The sequence below is a fragment of the Ceratosolen solmsi genome, unplaced genomic scaffold (genome assembly GCF_000503995.2).
Source record: "Ceratosolen solmsi marchali unplaced genomic scaffold, CerSol_1.0 scaffold11, whole genome shotgun sequence".
Lineage (NCBI taxonomy): Eukaryota > Metazoa > Arthropoda > Insecta > Hymenoptera > Agaonidae > Ceratosolen > Ceratosolen solmsi.
In genome coordinates, this window is record NW_011948416.1 from 12,451,508 (window position 1) to 12,468,125 (window position 16,618).

General features: G+C 41.1%; 1 protein-coding gene across 1 annotated transcript in view; it reads right to left on the reverse strand.

Moving 5' to 3' along the window:
* LOC105359330 (Myosin heavy chain-like) overlaps window positions 1–16,618 on the reverse strand; it is a 94,263-nt gene that overhangs the window by 27,522 nt on the left and 50,123 nt on the right. The window contains exons 11-12 of the mRNA XM_011495900.1: window positions 1,502–1,630; window positions 424–567 (exon numbers count right to left, since the gene is read on the reverse strand). Of these exons, the coding sequence (XP_011494202.1) occupies window positions 424–567; window positions 1,502–1,630 (273 nt within the window). The remainder of the gene's footprint in view (window positions 1–423; window positions 568–1,501; window positions 1,631–16,618) is intronic.

Sequence of the window (16,618 nt, forward strand, 5' to 3'; positions counted from 1 at the left end):
ATACACCTGCAGTGCGGCCAATATTTTGCACATTATGTCGATAAAATACCACCTACGAGTGCGATATGTTGTTAAGTCTTAAAAAAAAAAAAAAAAAAAAAAAAAAAAAAAAAAAAAAATAGTGCCAATCAAACGCATTATATCCCTTTCACTCTGCGATATGTAAATCACGATCACGTGCTATCGCACTGTAAACAAGTGAATTCGCGCATTTGGAACAACTCGCGGCAGGAGCACTCGCGGAAGCGTGAAAGGCCCTCGTCGTACAACGTGTGCCTTGAGAGGACCGAGAGTCGGCGTTTACGGGGAAGTGCGCAAGCGCAGCGGCGACGAGGTTAGATCGATAACGATTTCATGCGCGTATTTACGGAATGGAGGAAAGAGAGAAATTAACGAGAATAAGGAAATAAAGAAAACTCTCACCGTTCTCGCTTTCAACTGATCCTCGGTCCGGTGAACGTTTAGCAGAGGCGCCACTTTCACGTACAATCTCCACCAGGGCCACTCGCGCACCGACATCAGCTTCCTCACGTTCCTCTGGATGCACCTGACCGCCAAATCTTGGAGCTGAAAATGACGAGACTCATGTTTGACATTGACGTGGCAGCGGTGACGTGAAATTGTTGATGCTGCGAAGCTTCGGCGGTAAGCGGAAGGGATCGTCGTCGCGCGATCCTCCTTTCGCGTATTTATAAATTTCAGATGATATACGAGGCAAATACTTTCTAACGCCCAAGGGCATTCACAAGCTTACGACGAAGCGATTATAAGGATAATCATCGTGCGATTGTTGAAAAAAATCATTAAGCAGGCGAATAATCGAGCTCTCGGATATTTGCTTTTCATTTGTCTCGCACTTTCAATTTCAATCTCTCTCACTTTCAACTTTCAACTTTGCCGAGCATTAATAATAATCCCCGCAAATTGGCGAATTTGAAAGCCGCTAATGATTACGAGATCATTTTTATTTACTTTTACGAAGCGAGAGAAATTTGATTTACGTATAGTGAAAATACATTATCCGTGGTTAAATGCGAATTAAATTCTCTATGACTTGACGAAATATAATCGATGCACTTAACTTTTTGTATCTAAACGAGTTTAGATTGCAATTTTGAGAGTTAAAAGAGGCCGAAGTGCTCAATTCGCACGAAGGACGACTGTCTGTAAAGTAAAATATGCCGCTTTCATTCACAATCGATAAATCGTGCAAAACCAAAGCAGCAATGAAAATTCAACGGAAAGTTAAATAAAATTAAATAAAAGGATCTAAAGGTCGCGATCGGAAAACAAGTTTAACGAAAAACATTATCAATACAGTGGGCGGCCGACTGCTTATAAATCTGCAAATTTGTCTTTTTCCTCGACTGTAAAGCGAAAAGTCGTCGAGAAAAAAAGCTACCGGATATCCAACGGCAAGACTGCGATAAGATAATAAAATTACAGAAACGCCGTGTCGAATTTCTTGGATACATTGAAAATAAAGAAATCCAGAACGTACCTTGAGCGTGTTGAGTTTCCGGCGCGCGAGGTAACCCCTGCATCTCGCCTGCAGCAGAATAATATGTCCCGTGAGTTTCTCATCCCTCTGAGACTCGAGTCGCTCGAGCGCACCAGTCCGGAAAAATATCTGTCCAAACAGAGTAAGAAGATGGGAAAAAATTAGCTCAGTCTTCGTGGTTCGCGGTTTTCGGATGCGGTGTACGTCGGAATCCGATATATATATATATATATGTGTGTGTGTGTGTGTGTGTGTGTGTGTGTGTTTGTGTGTTTGTGTGTGTGTGGTTGGAAGGGGATTGAGCGACGAGGGGCTCGAGGGGTGATCGATGGGGGGGCGTAGCGAGTCGCTGAGGCATCATTTGGCTGTCGGCGGCTGCCGATGTACAAGTGTCGCGATTTATACCTCGCAAAGCGAATGTCAAATCATTTTTATTGCCAAATGAGCGTGAGCGAGACACCCATCAATCCCTCATTAACTTATCGTCTCTTTTAAAAATTTCCAATACAACGTTTCCCGAGCATTGACTACTACTTGCTACTATTTACAAATGAAAAAGTCTATACGTAACTCACTACCAATAACTACTACATACACACACGCGGGAGCACAGAGCTATATATATATATATATGTCTGTGTGCGCGTGCGCGCGCGCGCGTGTGTGTTTATATGTGGATAATGAGCAATAGAGTAGATAGCAATGAGGTGTCTTTTATTTCTAGTCCAATTCAATAATCTGAAACCACTGCATTAGCTTCAATTGCCGGCCATTGCTAATTAATAACTTGTTTTATGTACATTGCTTTAACAGCTTTATAAATGCAATTTTATAATATAATGGTGTTATTTGCACTAGAAACGTCCTCTTTGTAAAAGTATATACTGCGCAATAAAATTATACAATTCGTTCGATTCTGTTTGTAAATGATAATTACGTAAGCCTAGAGTTACTCGTTATCCACTTTAAATAATACAATAAATAGTTTGTTGGCACATAATTTCACTTTCGTTATTATATACCATTAAATAATCTTGATTAAATTAGAATTGAACAAAAAAAATTGCTGTTTTCGAATCAGGTATATTTTGATTAGGCTTAAATATCTCGAATGTGAAGGACGAATGGGGAAATTATGACGAAGGTGTTTTAAGTTTTTATCTAATTGCTCGGTTATATTAAGATAATCATCTGTATTAGATCCAGAATGATATTAGTACATACATAATTGCTAAAAAATTACCGGGCTAACAAATTTAATTGCATTATTCGAGCGTTCTAGGCAAAATTGGGATTACGTCGAATAATCAATCAATCGTCAATTATACTTCGGACGATTTATTATGACAATAAGCCTTGGGGAATATTTTATTAAAACTAAGAATTGATTGTTTGTCCTGCCTATGATGGCCCTTATTAATACATCTGACAATTATCGTCTCAATATTTCCAATGAATCAAGTATTTATTATTTATCTATATTAATATTTCACATTCATAGATATTCCATAAAAATTAACCACTGACTCCGATTTATAATACAAAACTACGGCTACTTTATCTAATTAATGCCATAAATGCCTGTCGTTTCATCCGAGCATATTGAATTTTACGAAAATAAATAAGAGTCTGAAAAATGAAAGTACATTGAGGAAAATGAGGTCAGTTGGCACGTTTAGTTCGTAGAGCTTGAAAAAGAGTCACATAGAAAAATACGTCGATCCAATATCGATCTAAGAAGTTTAACGCGCTCTTCAAAGATTATCATTCCTTAAAATTTAATGCACGTTTTATTTGTTCATTAAAATTCGAAGGACTATTGGCCGAGTATCGTTACTTGCCTATTTGAATTTGCGATTATAATTAATGGCTACGTAGAGAACCGCAAGCTGTATTCAGCACTGGTGACGTTTGTTCTATAAGGCTTGTTTGTCAATTGTCATTTTTAGTTTAAAATAAGTTTTTGCAAATTGCCAAGCTTTCTGCCACTTTTCAAATACCAAGACATCTAATATTCAACAGCATCGCGTGCATTTGGAATTACCATTCGGCCTCAATAAAAAACGGCATCTTACAACGACTCCCGCCGATAAAAAGAAACGCACGATCTCCATAACGGATTAATAAGATAAAAAAGAAAACATCGCGCCGATATCGAATTACGCTCTCCAAATGAGATTTGTCTAATAGTAGTCGAGCGAGCGAGTGGGACAGCGAACGTGAATAGAACTTAATTTACCGAGAGCAGCAGCAACACGCGTCACGACCGTTATAATGACGCCGGCTAAGATCTTTGAGAGCGGAGTCCCGGGGGACTCGAGGGAGAGTCGATCCCAGGCGCCGCGTGCAATTGTCGCGACCAGCGGGAGGAACGAACACACGCAAAGACACAAAGACGCGCATGCGCACTATTGCCCCAGCTAAAGTTGGTGGATACGAGTGGGACGATCGTTTTATAGTGATTTTCATCTTTGAATTAATGAGGCGTTCTTGCACGATTTTGCGTAATGTATACAATAGCCGATTTCACGAGAGCGCTGCCTGACTAAGAGCTCAGCTCTAATGAGAGAGCAGAGGCAACGCACGTTTTCAGAAGAATTTATAAGTTTACTCTTACAACTCCTAGCTATTAAGACCTTAAAAGTAATTAGAAGCAATAAGGCTCGATATCGGTGGTAAAAAGAAAAAAAAACTTTCCATTACGGCACTTCTGCATGCGGTTTTTATATTTATTTATTTAATAATAATATTAATAACCATCACAATACTTCGGGCGTCGAGAATATTGTGATTAAAATTTTAAATTTTAGTCACAATATTTATTAAAAATTTCTTCTTAATATTTTTATCATATAAAACTTCATCTACGATGTATAATATCCCATGATAATGATGTTGAAAGAAAAAAAAATAAAGAAAAAACTTTTTATTCACATTGTCTTTGAAATTTGTACATCGGCAAATAGGAAAATAAATTTTTAATCTCAAACTGTAATAGAAATATGATGAAATTTTTAATGAAATAACAGACAAATGAAATCACAAGCAGCGATAAATTCAAATACACCCTTATTTGTATTAAAAAATTTCTTCCTTACGATCAAATAATAAAATTTGGAAAGCAAAAGAAACATTAAGTTTACATATTGCACAGATCGAGTGTAAATGAATAATATTCATTGATTATTATTTTGTGATTAATAGAGATCGTCGATAAAAGTAGTTTATCACATATATATAATTGCATGAATAATTTTGCCTTCACTATATTGTGGAATTCTTAAAAAATGCGCGCTACTTATGTAAATTTTTAGATATATAGAGTTTTTAATAAGATATAAGAAACATCGATAACAATGATTAGAAGCTGATAAGTAATTTGATTTATCATTATTCGAATACTTTTCGTTTAAGCGTTGAATCCTAAGCAGTGAGCTAATTTATTTATATGTATTAAATGGATGATTCGAAACTTGCACGTAAAAAAGCTTATATATAACGAAGAATCCTACAATTATGCTATATAATTACGTACTCTTAATGCCATAAAGTAATGACATAAAAATTATGGGATTATTTCCATTGAGTCTATTCAATATACTCGCAATATATGATATTATTATATTAATACTTTTTACGCGTAAAAATACTTAAAAAATATAATGCAACAATTGCATTTTCTTGAAACTATACGGCTCCACTTTACCCATTGATACAAATGTTGACCAATAGATTTAAAACAGAAAACAAAAACAAACAAAAAAATAACAGGAAAGAGGGGCGATTTATATTATGAAACATCTTATCAAATACCATCGAGTCTTCGCTAATACATACCGTTCCATTAATTTATCCGACAAACTTATTTCCCATTACTCGTTTAAGAATAATCGAGCAAAAATTCAACAAGCTTATTCTAAATGACAGATAGACTAAAATCTAACGTAATAAAACATTATTATACAAACTACATTATTATTATATAAACATTATTATATTCAAAAATTAGTTGGAAGAATGTTCTGTTTATGCTATTTAAGCTAAAAGACACTGATGGTTTACGATACTCGTATTTGTAATAAATGGCAAAGTATTGACATTATTTCGATTGATCTAAGTATCGAATATTCTTAACAATGCGTATTGTGCACTTGGATGGATGGACATGAAAGTCGTGTTGTGTTGTCAGATGAGTTGCTCAGGCTCGGCAGAAGGAGACAATTATAAACATAAATTCTAATAGTACTTGGAACGTTTAAATAACGAAATGAAGCAGAAGAAACTCTGTACCAACAATAGATGTCAGCAGGTAATAATATTGCGCGACAACACATGATATGGTGAAAGCAGTCAAGAAAGTTACTTTTTTCTTCTTCTTTTTTTCCTTTTTTTTCTTTTTTAATGCGAAATTCTTTCTCATGCGATATAAGTACTTTTAATATCTCATCAGGAGTACCATTGTATTTTACTTGGGTTAATTTTTGTGTCATTAACGCGGGTTCTATAATAATTTAATATCTTCTATAATAATTATCTTGAAGTAGCATCTTTTTACAATTTAAAAAATTGATTAGGTAGTTTTTCCTCGCAAATAAACGACATAAAAATATTCTAAGGTAAATATAGCGCACAGCTTAAAAATTATATTAATTTACATTAACTGCTTAAGTAATTTATAACATACAATTATAGAATATTGATTCAACATTAAAAATGTTTATAAAATTTAATTAATATATAACACTTTTCCGGAGGAAAATATTTCAGAAAAGACTGCATAAAAATGAATTACATTATTGTTACAACAGATGATAATTTTACTTAAATTAATCCGAAAAGTCGGTAAATATTGTATATTAAAAATTAAAGTGCATATTATTTCTGTAATAAGGATAAAATGTAAAAGTTATAATATATAATTATATAAAACAATTATTCTCGGAGCATAAAAAATCAATTAATTGCTGTATTATATGCGGGTACGCGTGTGCACGCTCACACGCAGAGATATTTTTATAAAATTTTCTTATTTCAACAGTACGGGACTTTTTATCATTGTACCAAATAAATAGTACTTGAATGTTTCAAAGTAATTGAAATAATTTGTTTAATGTATAATACTTTCGAATGTTTGAATAATACGTCGATATGGTTAAAATAACTTTAAGATAAAAATAACTTTATAACAATAATGATCATCGTAATACATATAAGTATCTATCTAAGCGCAAATATTGAAAATTTAATTTTTTCCTTCCATCTAATACATAACTTCTTTAAAAGAAAATGATTAGCTTGTAGGAAAACAAAAAAAAAACAAAAGAAAAAAAAACAATTTTTACCGATAAATGTGCTATAAATACAATAGAATATATCATTGATGAATGACTCAAAATATGGCTAGTACGTGTAAATTACATTAAAATAATTTATTTAACAATTTAAATTGTAAAATAGTGATTTTGCAAGATGGAATAAGTTTCTCTAATGCTTTTTAGTTTCATACATAATACACGAGAATGAAAAATGAACAGTCACTTACGGCCACACAACAAATGTATCTCTTGAAGCAACTAGTTGCTAGTTTTCAATTAATATAACCGTTGTTATAAATAACGGTTTTGAATGTGAAAAGTTAAAATAGAAGATCATATTTTTTCCAAGGCTCATAATAGTATGTAATAGAAGTACGCTGGGATCATGTCGACAAGAATTATCAGTACTAATGAAAATTGATGTAACGATGTGAAAATGCAATTTATTCAATAAAAACGATAAAACTGTTCCAATTCGAACTCCCAGTTCTCCTGTCGAACGTAGCGCTCTTACGTTGGCGCACTCGCTTGTATAAGCCTGTAATACAGGGGAGCGGTAGATATCAAGGCCAACGGTTTTCATTATCAAAGTCATTATCGCTTTTACCGCAAAAGTAGAAAGTCGCGCAAGATGCGAGCGTCACCTATTCGCTCCGGGGCTTGATTAATCGAGATCTACGCTGAGCCAAAGGAAGGAGGCGGCGCTGCTCCATTCAAACAGTTATTTCACACCATTGAATCCTTAATAAGCGGCGGGTATTTTCTACCGCCCAGGCTTTACATGGAACCGTATTTACATGAGCCGAAGACGAGTACTTTTTTTCTCTTTTTCTCCCCGACCTCACCCCTCCCTTTTTTTTTTTAATGAAAAAGTATGGCATTGTTGTGCGCATTGCACCGGGGCTTTCCCAAAGCATGGCATAGTTTTATGCATTCGTCCCAATATCGTTGGGCCCATGTTACATAGAAAGTGCACGTTTAGGAGGAATTGAATAGTAGCGAGTTTTCAATGACGATTAACGTAGTTACTTTGCTTATAAAAAGACAAAAGAGTTCACCTTTCGGCAAACTTTGTCTCATAACGCGCAATTAATTAATGAAGAACATTAACGACTAACGAATGAGTTCTTCCAGCAATTAGAGCGTCTTAACTGAAATATCGGGAGAAAAACAATGGATTGTATGAGAAAAGACTACTAAAATACCGCTCAAATTATATAATTATTCAACGAATAAAGAAATTTGATGATAGAGATTACGTAAAAAATATATTTCCATCGTCTCGTTGATTTATCAACGCACTGAGAATTATTAGTGAAGAGTAAATCCAATTGTCAAGAGCATAAATTACGTATGAACTGAAATTTTAAATTAAAAAATCCAGTTCCGAACGCGCACACCATACATACATACATACACAAGCACACACACAGGCATAGAGACAGTCAGAGAGACACACAGACGCTCAAACACAAATACAGACACACGCATACAAACGTACATACATAGTACATAGGTTATACATACAAATTATATGCATGTACACTTGCATATGCACATATGTATACACAAATTCAAACGCAGACACACAGCAACACAGTCACACACCCACATACGCCCAAACATGCACGCATACGCAAACACATACAACACACGCACAACAAACACGCACGCGCGCACACACACGCATATGCATATATATATATATGGATGTTTACATATATATATATATATATATGTACCTGCGGGGCATTGTGCCGTAGCGCAGGCTTAGGCGGTGCCGGGGACTCGGTTGCGCTTTTCTTTTGCGACAGTTTGAGCGTCTCGTCCCAACTATCGATGCTGCTGGCCCCGCTAGAACTCGATATGCAGTTTTTCGGAGGTCGAGGCACCACCTCAACCGGCTTTACCTGCTCGATCGGCACGAAGCGTCGCACGATCGGCGTGGTCTCGAACACCTCGATGGTGCGCTCGAGGCTCGTATCCAAATCCTGAATAATCTCCTCCAAAAAAGTCTCCTTCTTCCGGTGACTGGTAAAGTCCTTCGGGCCCGCGAGTCCGTGCCGCTGTTCGTCCTTCCAATCTGGCTCGTTCTCGTTGCTGATGTGCCCGCTGTCTTCCGACGAGTTGCCGTCCGAAGCGTAGCCGCAGCAGCTTTTCTCGATCTTCTTGGCTTTCTCGCTGCCGGCCGCTTTAACGCTTGGGACCTCGTCCGCCCCATCCTTGGGCAACTTGGCCCAAGAGTCTTGAATGACCGAGGCCGGCTTCTGCACGCTGGTCTCCGTATTCTTGCAATTGAAGAAGTTAACGAGCTGCTCGATCTCCTTTGTTCTCTTCGCCGTGCCTTGCAACGTCGACGAGACTTTCTTGTTTTTGCCGCACAACTGACTGTCCGTTAGGAGCGATAGGGAAATATGTTCGCGTAGCGGGGCGCATTCGCGCTGGATTTGGTGAGACGCTTTTTATTGGCATTGATGGCGTCTTCGAGCACCTGAGACTTTTTGATCTGTCGCTCCCAGTTGCGCCTGATTTCCTGTATGCTCATCTCGCAGACGGGCCGCTTATTACAGCGGAACATCTGCAAGCCATCCTGACTCTTGGCTAGTGCTCGGCTCTTCTCTAAAGCTTCCTGGCTTTTCGTCAGATTTTCCTTGCTCCTCGCCAGCTCCTCCCGGCTTTTATTCAGATTTTCTCTGCTCCGCGAGAGAATGTCCTTGCTCATCTCGATGTTCAGCTTGCAGGCGACGAGATCGATCTTCTTACAGTTCGGACTCTTGATCGGCTCGATTATAACGCCGTCGTCCTCGTCCAGCTGTGATAGAAGCAGCTCGGCCCTTCTCTCGAGCTCCGAGGTTGTCAGTGGCACCGACAGAGACAGCGAAAGATCGGACGACCTCGGGACAATGTCACATGTTCTCCCGACGACGTTGGCCGTTTCGCCAAAGTTCTCATAGATTCGTGACTCTTCATGCCCGTCAGTGGGCTTGGGAACGGCCTCGCGACAATTCTCGTAAATGTGCTCGTCCACCGATCTGTCGACGTCGTCGAAGTCGACGATGCGCTTCACGCTAAGACTCGGCTTCTCAGCGGAACGATCTACGAGTGATAGATCGCCGAGAGACTGGCCAAGTCCGGCCAGGTGCTGCGTTGACAGTGGGATTCGGCTGGGCTGCTTGCTCAGGCGACAGAGCGGATCGACCGGGACGCTCCACAGGCTCGTGGCACGATTTAACGTCGAGGATTTTGAGTTGCCGCGGCCCCGCTGGATCCTTGAGTCGGGACTGCTCGACTTGAAGCATCTGTTACGGCTTAAAGAGGAGTCGCCGCCGCCGCCGGCGCCACCACTGGGTGCTTGTACACTCCAGAGGCTGGCCGATCGGTTCATACTCTTTTTGCGCAGTTCATCTGGCTTTTTGGGTAATCGGCTTTTGTCGCCCGGTAACGTTGAATTCAGACCCTTCTTTAACAAAACTCGATCCTCCAAGATCGTGCACGAGGGGCTGCTGTCATTCGGGCGTTTCCGTTGCGCCGCTTCAGGCTTGCCAGTATTGCTCGTCGCGCTACTAATGTATTTGGTTTTGTCGTTAGCTCGCGGCGGCCTTGTTTGATTGGATCGCGCTATTTTCTGATGATCGCACTCAAACTCGCCGGATATTTGTACAATCGTCACGTTGCTACTAATGGAGTTGCGCGTGGACTTGGGCGCGATTATCGCCGAGACGCACTGTTGGCCCTTGCATAAATTCGGGATGGATCTTTGTGAATTGACGACGGAATAGCGTCTCTGTGACGAATTATCGTCGATCTTAATGACGTGCTTTGTCGTGGGATGAGGAGCCGGGAACTTGGAGACATTAGGACTGCTTTTGGCCTTGGATAGACGAGGCGTCGTTCCGCTATTCCAGTGAATGTTGTGGCTGTTGCTCGTCTTTGGGAGCGAACCAGTTGGGCTCTTAACCGCGATTTTCGACGACATGTTGGCTTGCTCCGGTGTAGGAAATAATGGGCGCGAAAATTATCGACGCACACGCTCCCCCTCCACTTCTCGTTCCAACTTGCGATTACGAATCCAATGGATTTCTCAGCGATCCCATCGAGTAGGCTCGTCTCCGACGCCAGGAGCTAAACTACCAGTCGGTATCATCGATGCGGGAGCGCAAAAGGAGGCTGAAAAAATCTCCGTCTGCGAAAAGAGCGCTACGAGCAATCGCCGAGATCTCTGATTGACAGATTTATCCCTTTAATTGGATTACGACGACAAGTGGACGGTACTTTGGAAAAGGCGTACGTGAGTCGTTACATTGGCAAATGGTGTAGACACTGCTACTGTGGCTGCGCTACCTCGTACCGGTTAGCCATTTATGGTCCTGCGCAACTTTGTGAAGGCACTCTATTCTAGGCTAAAAAACCAAAACCAAAACAAAAAAAAAACTAAGGAAAAGGCAAAAAACGGGGGCGGGAGGAGGCCGGCTCAAGGGGAAGCCACCATATAGATCTCTTGAAGCACGCGTGTGATAGAATCCGAGTTCCTTCCCAGATGTCCCGCACTCTCTTTCCGACAGATTTGCACTTCCTGCTTACGGTGGTGTGTGTTTGTGTGTTTGAGCGCGCAAGAAACTTGCGTGCAAGCCGTTGCTCGCGCGAACTCGATTGCAATAAAATACGAGTACACGGAAAAATACAGAAAAAAATGCCGGGAGAGAGATGGAGAGAGAGTGTATTAGAGGGTGGGGTTTGGCCAGAAGGGGAGGGGGGAGGCAAGGGAGAGAGAAATAATTAATCAAGGTAAAACTTAAATCATCGGCGTTTTAATGCCTTACAGATAAGATAAGCTTTTATTGATTTGGTCTAGTTAATCTTTATCGTTTGGCCGCCGTCGCCGTCACCGTCACCGCCACCTCTCACTCTCTCTCTCTCTCTCTCTCTCTCTCTCTCTCCTTTATTTCACAAGTCGTTCTCTCCTTTTTCACACAAATGTTAGTTATATCTAAGTTCTCAACAACTCTCTCCGTCTGCTTATTCTTTATTTCTCGATACTAGATCATCAGACAGATTGCTCCTTTATTTATCCAGATTGCAACTCCTTTAGCAAACCCCTCGATCGAGGAGATAAGGAACCAAAAGCACAAAACACACCCGCGCACAAACTAATATTCTATTAGCGGAAATGCTTGCGTGAAAGAGGCCGGAGTAAGCGCTCCTCGCCGATTTTCGTCGATTCTGACCGTAGCTGCGAGCGAGTAATAAGCACCGAGGCGGCCCAGGTCAGACGAAATACCGTGGCTGGTGTGAATCCGGTCTCCCGTGGCGACGTGAACGCGACTGAGTCCCGCGGCAGCGATGCTCCAGGAGCGCAGCACGAATTTTCAGGCAGCCAGCCCCCCGGTACGGTGCACGCGTCAGGTGCGCGAGAGCGAGTATCCCCACCACCGGCGATCCTCCGCGTGCGTATTATAAAAGTCGCGCACCGTCGAGGTCCGGGGGCCCCGACGAGACGCTGGAGGGGCAGGCACTTGTGTGTGCAAGAGAACGAACGAGGAAGAACGGGGTCTGCTGCGATCCACGCGACTGGACGGATCGACACAACCGGTCCCCGAGCCCCAGCCAGCCAGTCAGCCAGCCAGCCAGCCAGCCAGCCAACGCTCCAACGGACCGCCAGCGAGCGTCCCCCCCCCCTCCACGGGCCACCCACCCACTCACCCACTCATCCCCGTCGTTCGCTCTATGTCTCGCTCTCGCGCAACCGCCGAACCGAGCCGAGTCGACTCGAGCCGAGCAACCGAGTCGAGTCAGCTATCTCAATCCTTCTGTTCCTCCTTGACTTCGCCTTCGTCTTCTCTCGCTCTTCAACCGCACTTTTGGCGTGAGCCCCATACGGAAAAGTTACAGAGAGCAGACTCCGTTGGTTGTCGTTGAATAAATATTCAGAGCTCGCGGCCTTCTTACCGACCATTCTTCTTCCGTGTCTTAGCGTCCAATCGTCGTCCCGTGGCCCTATGTGCGTCGCCCTGCGGAGATCCGCGTAAGGATGCCGCCAATATTCGGACGAGCTCTCGAATTCTAATCGTTTGTAAATTACAAAGCGTAATTTTTCTTTTGTTTTTTTTCTTTCTTTTTTTAACAAGAATAGAAAAAAACAGATTAACGAAGGAAATGCGTGACATTTTTGCACATAGAGCGAGATGCAGGCATATATATATAGCGTATCGGTTTGTCGGTACATTTCACATAACATGCAAAATTTGACAGGTACAATACCGTGACAATTTTAAAACTTTGCATAATAATCCGATCCTTAAGAAAATACCAAATTCCACTATAAATAATGATAGCCCAACCCACTTAATAACAATGAAGATGAGAAGTACCTCGTGTCGCAGTAGCTTCTTTCAGTCTCGCGGACTTTTCATTTTTATCTAACATTCCCACTACCGCCCCTCTCTCACTTCTATTATCATTATCTCGGTTTTGAGCACATCTCAGTGACCTGACTTCAGCTTCTTAGTTGTCGTCGACGTCACTATCTACTCTTCCTCGTCCTCGTCCTCGTCCTCGTCCTCGTTGGCTCACGTGGTACCGCTATTGCCGATTCCCGCCGAACTCGGCTCTCACATTACCCATCTTTTGTGTCTCGGCTTATCTCTTCAACCCCCACTAAAGCCCCATTGAGGGGGAAGTCGGGGCCACTCGACGCTGCCGGGAGAGGGAGGGAAGGGGGGATCTGTGAAAAAAATGAGACGCATCGCCGCCTGCACCCGTACACGCCGTTAAGCGACGATGCCTGCGAGCGTTTTTCTATCCGGCAATGAATATAATACGCGCACGCACACTTTTATACACGGCCGGACTGCAGCCGCGCGTGTGTATTTCCATTTACGATGGCTCGGCGATATACGTGTAACTCGAGCACTCGAGTGAGAATATACGACGCGGCTGCTTATCTTCGTAAATATTGTTGAGTTATAGACTTGAATTGTAATAATAGAACGATACTTTTATTCAGCTCCGCGTTAATATTATGCGATTGTTACATGCGGAGAAGTGAAGTAGTTCGCGCTACTTGAGGCGATGGCGGCGGCGGTAGTGGTGGTGGTGGCGGGTGAGTGGGTGGATGAGGGGAATGATGAGCTAATTACACGTGCACGCGTGGGCCAGAAAAAATCCGAAATGAAGTGGACTTCGTATTGGGAAGAAAATCGACTGATCCATGGCCATTTTACGCTTGGCAGCGTCCGAAATAACAAGCCCAAGAGCTTATTAATGAAGAGAGGAAGTTACACGAGTAGGATAAACGTCCTGGTTAGAATAAGAAATATTGCTGATAAAGGGCCATTGGGGAAAGGACGAGTCGAATTGCCAATCGTGGGTCAACTCGGTATTATTGTCTCCGTTGCTCTTGGTAGCTTATCGCTTATAACCATCGCACATGGTCATATCGAATATTGTCGTAAAGAAAATGTCTCGTTGAAGGGGTAGGGAATGCCTTTGTTCGCTTTTACGTTTCACTCGACACAGGCTTTCTTAGGTCGTGTGGGCTGTCATCAGTGTATTAGTTGATTGCCTTTAAGCTTCAAATTTTTACAGTCAAAAGATAATAACATTAATCGTCAACTTTGTACACGATCTTTTAATGCTGTTTGTTTGATAATAAATTTTTTTTTTTTTTTTTTTTTTTAAGTTTAAGAGACTAACGTAACGAATAATAGTATTCCTTATGTTTCCATGCGCGAAACTTTTGTCCCAACCCATACCCATTGCTCGTATTGTTCTATTAAAGGTACAATTTTTGGTCGAAACAATAATTAGTCGTAATAAATTGCGTAATCTTGTTTGTTTCAATGCAGTGTAATGCAATATCTGGTAATGCAATAATTTTGCCTACTCATACTCCAGCCGATATCGAAATGGTAATACTTTGGAATGCATATTTATATAATATTATATTTACGCTTGCTGATAAAAAGTCATGAAAACTATTCGGAATAAGCTTTTCATTTGAATGTAATGTGATACTAAAAAGGAAAGGAAAAAGTCACTAAATCCGGACATCGCATGTCTTCCAATTAATGAATTTTCGAAATATGAATAAACAGGCTGTTGATACTACTTTGATGATTTTCGAAGAATTCGTTCAAATTTGAAAGTACTAATGGAGAGGATCGATAAAGCAGCTTACGACTTACGTATGAGGAATAGTTTGCATTTTTTTCTTTTTGCTGATTTTACGCTGATCCCATAAAAATCTAAACTGGAACGCGTAAGACACGTTAAAGGCTGCTACGAGAACTTATTGTTTTTTATAAATTTCGACAATTCAAATTGATTGCACAACAAGATACATCACGACGAGAGCGAAGGATAAAAATTGAAGCACAAATTTTCGATGAAAGAATTAAATATTACAGGATTAATTTGTCACGACCAGATGATAAATATCTCATTATATTTTATACAATGTACATTGTTCGCACTTAAATAACATATCGCTCGTCGATAAATATAAAACAATTTTCACGCATGCAATTAAAGCCAAATAATTGATGATCCTTGAATGTCGTGCAGCACTAGCATCGCGTAAACGCAAATTACACGGACGTGTTGGTAATTACATATTCTCACGGCTAATTACATTCTTTGCAGGGGTATATTGTAATGAGCATTTTATACACCTATAAATTGATATATCCTTTTATTAATCATTGATTTACCAACCATTATACATTATACATTGTAAGCATCGCAAGAACCCTAGTGTTGGCAACCATTGCGCATTATAGCACTTCGAATGCTCTATCTCGCTTCTCTTCGTAGCTCCCCCACCCCCAACCACGTCACGCCGCACCCACCCTCCTCACCTCGTAAAATACGTAATAACCGAGGGAATAAATAAACAAAGCACGTCATTAGATTTTAATAATAAATTCAATGGAAGAATCCCCGTGATGAGCATTTAAAATGGCGAGAGGGTCAGCAATGGGATCGCCGCCGTGGAAAATCACGACGAGAGAAAATCCCGTCGGCGCGCTATCGGCGAATCGACAGATTAACAATATGCGGCTAAAAGCGATACACATTCAGATTATTCTTCGCGCTCAGCTAGCAAAAGTTCGCATCCCCGTATCACAATGGCGTCCGCGCGATATTACGCGAACGGTATCGGACGCTGAAAGAGCTCTCGGACCTACGGAGGCAGTATCTAAGCGGAAATAGGTTTGTGCGGAGTTAAATTAATAGCCGCGGCTGCCGGCGATTTCACGGAGCTGATATTAACCCGGGGTTAGGGGGCTACATTGCGATATATATCCCCCAGCATCCGTATGGGAATGCAGCGCTTAATGGCCAGCCACTTCCGGTTCGTTACCCCATCCCCGAGGATATCGGAGACGAGGGGCAACAGGAATGACGCGGCCTTATTGCGCAAAGAGGGGGCAAATCGCGTGCTGCGCTGGAACTTCTAAGGAAGCTTTCACGGCTTTTCGAGGTTAGCCATTCAAGCATCGGCCATTAAGTCCCGTCTAGCCGCCTATTTTCCACAGTCACACGCTAACTTTTTGACCCATTAACTTAATTTTAAGGGGAGCAGAGTCTTTGATGCTTATTATCCTCTTATATCCTCTCTACGGATTTCGTCTGGACAATTTATTACGTATTTTTCTTAATTTTCAATTTTTATGCTAATTTTTCATGGCGATCGCCCAGTCGAAAAGTAAATAACTTTACGATGAAATATACATCTTAGGAATAATATAATGATAAGCTGATTATGGAGAGGGATTATTGAAGGCCTGCGACGACGTCTCGC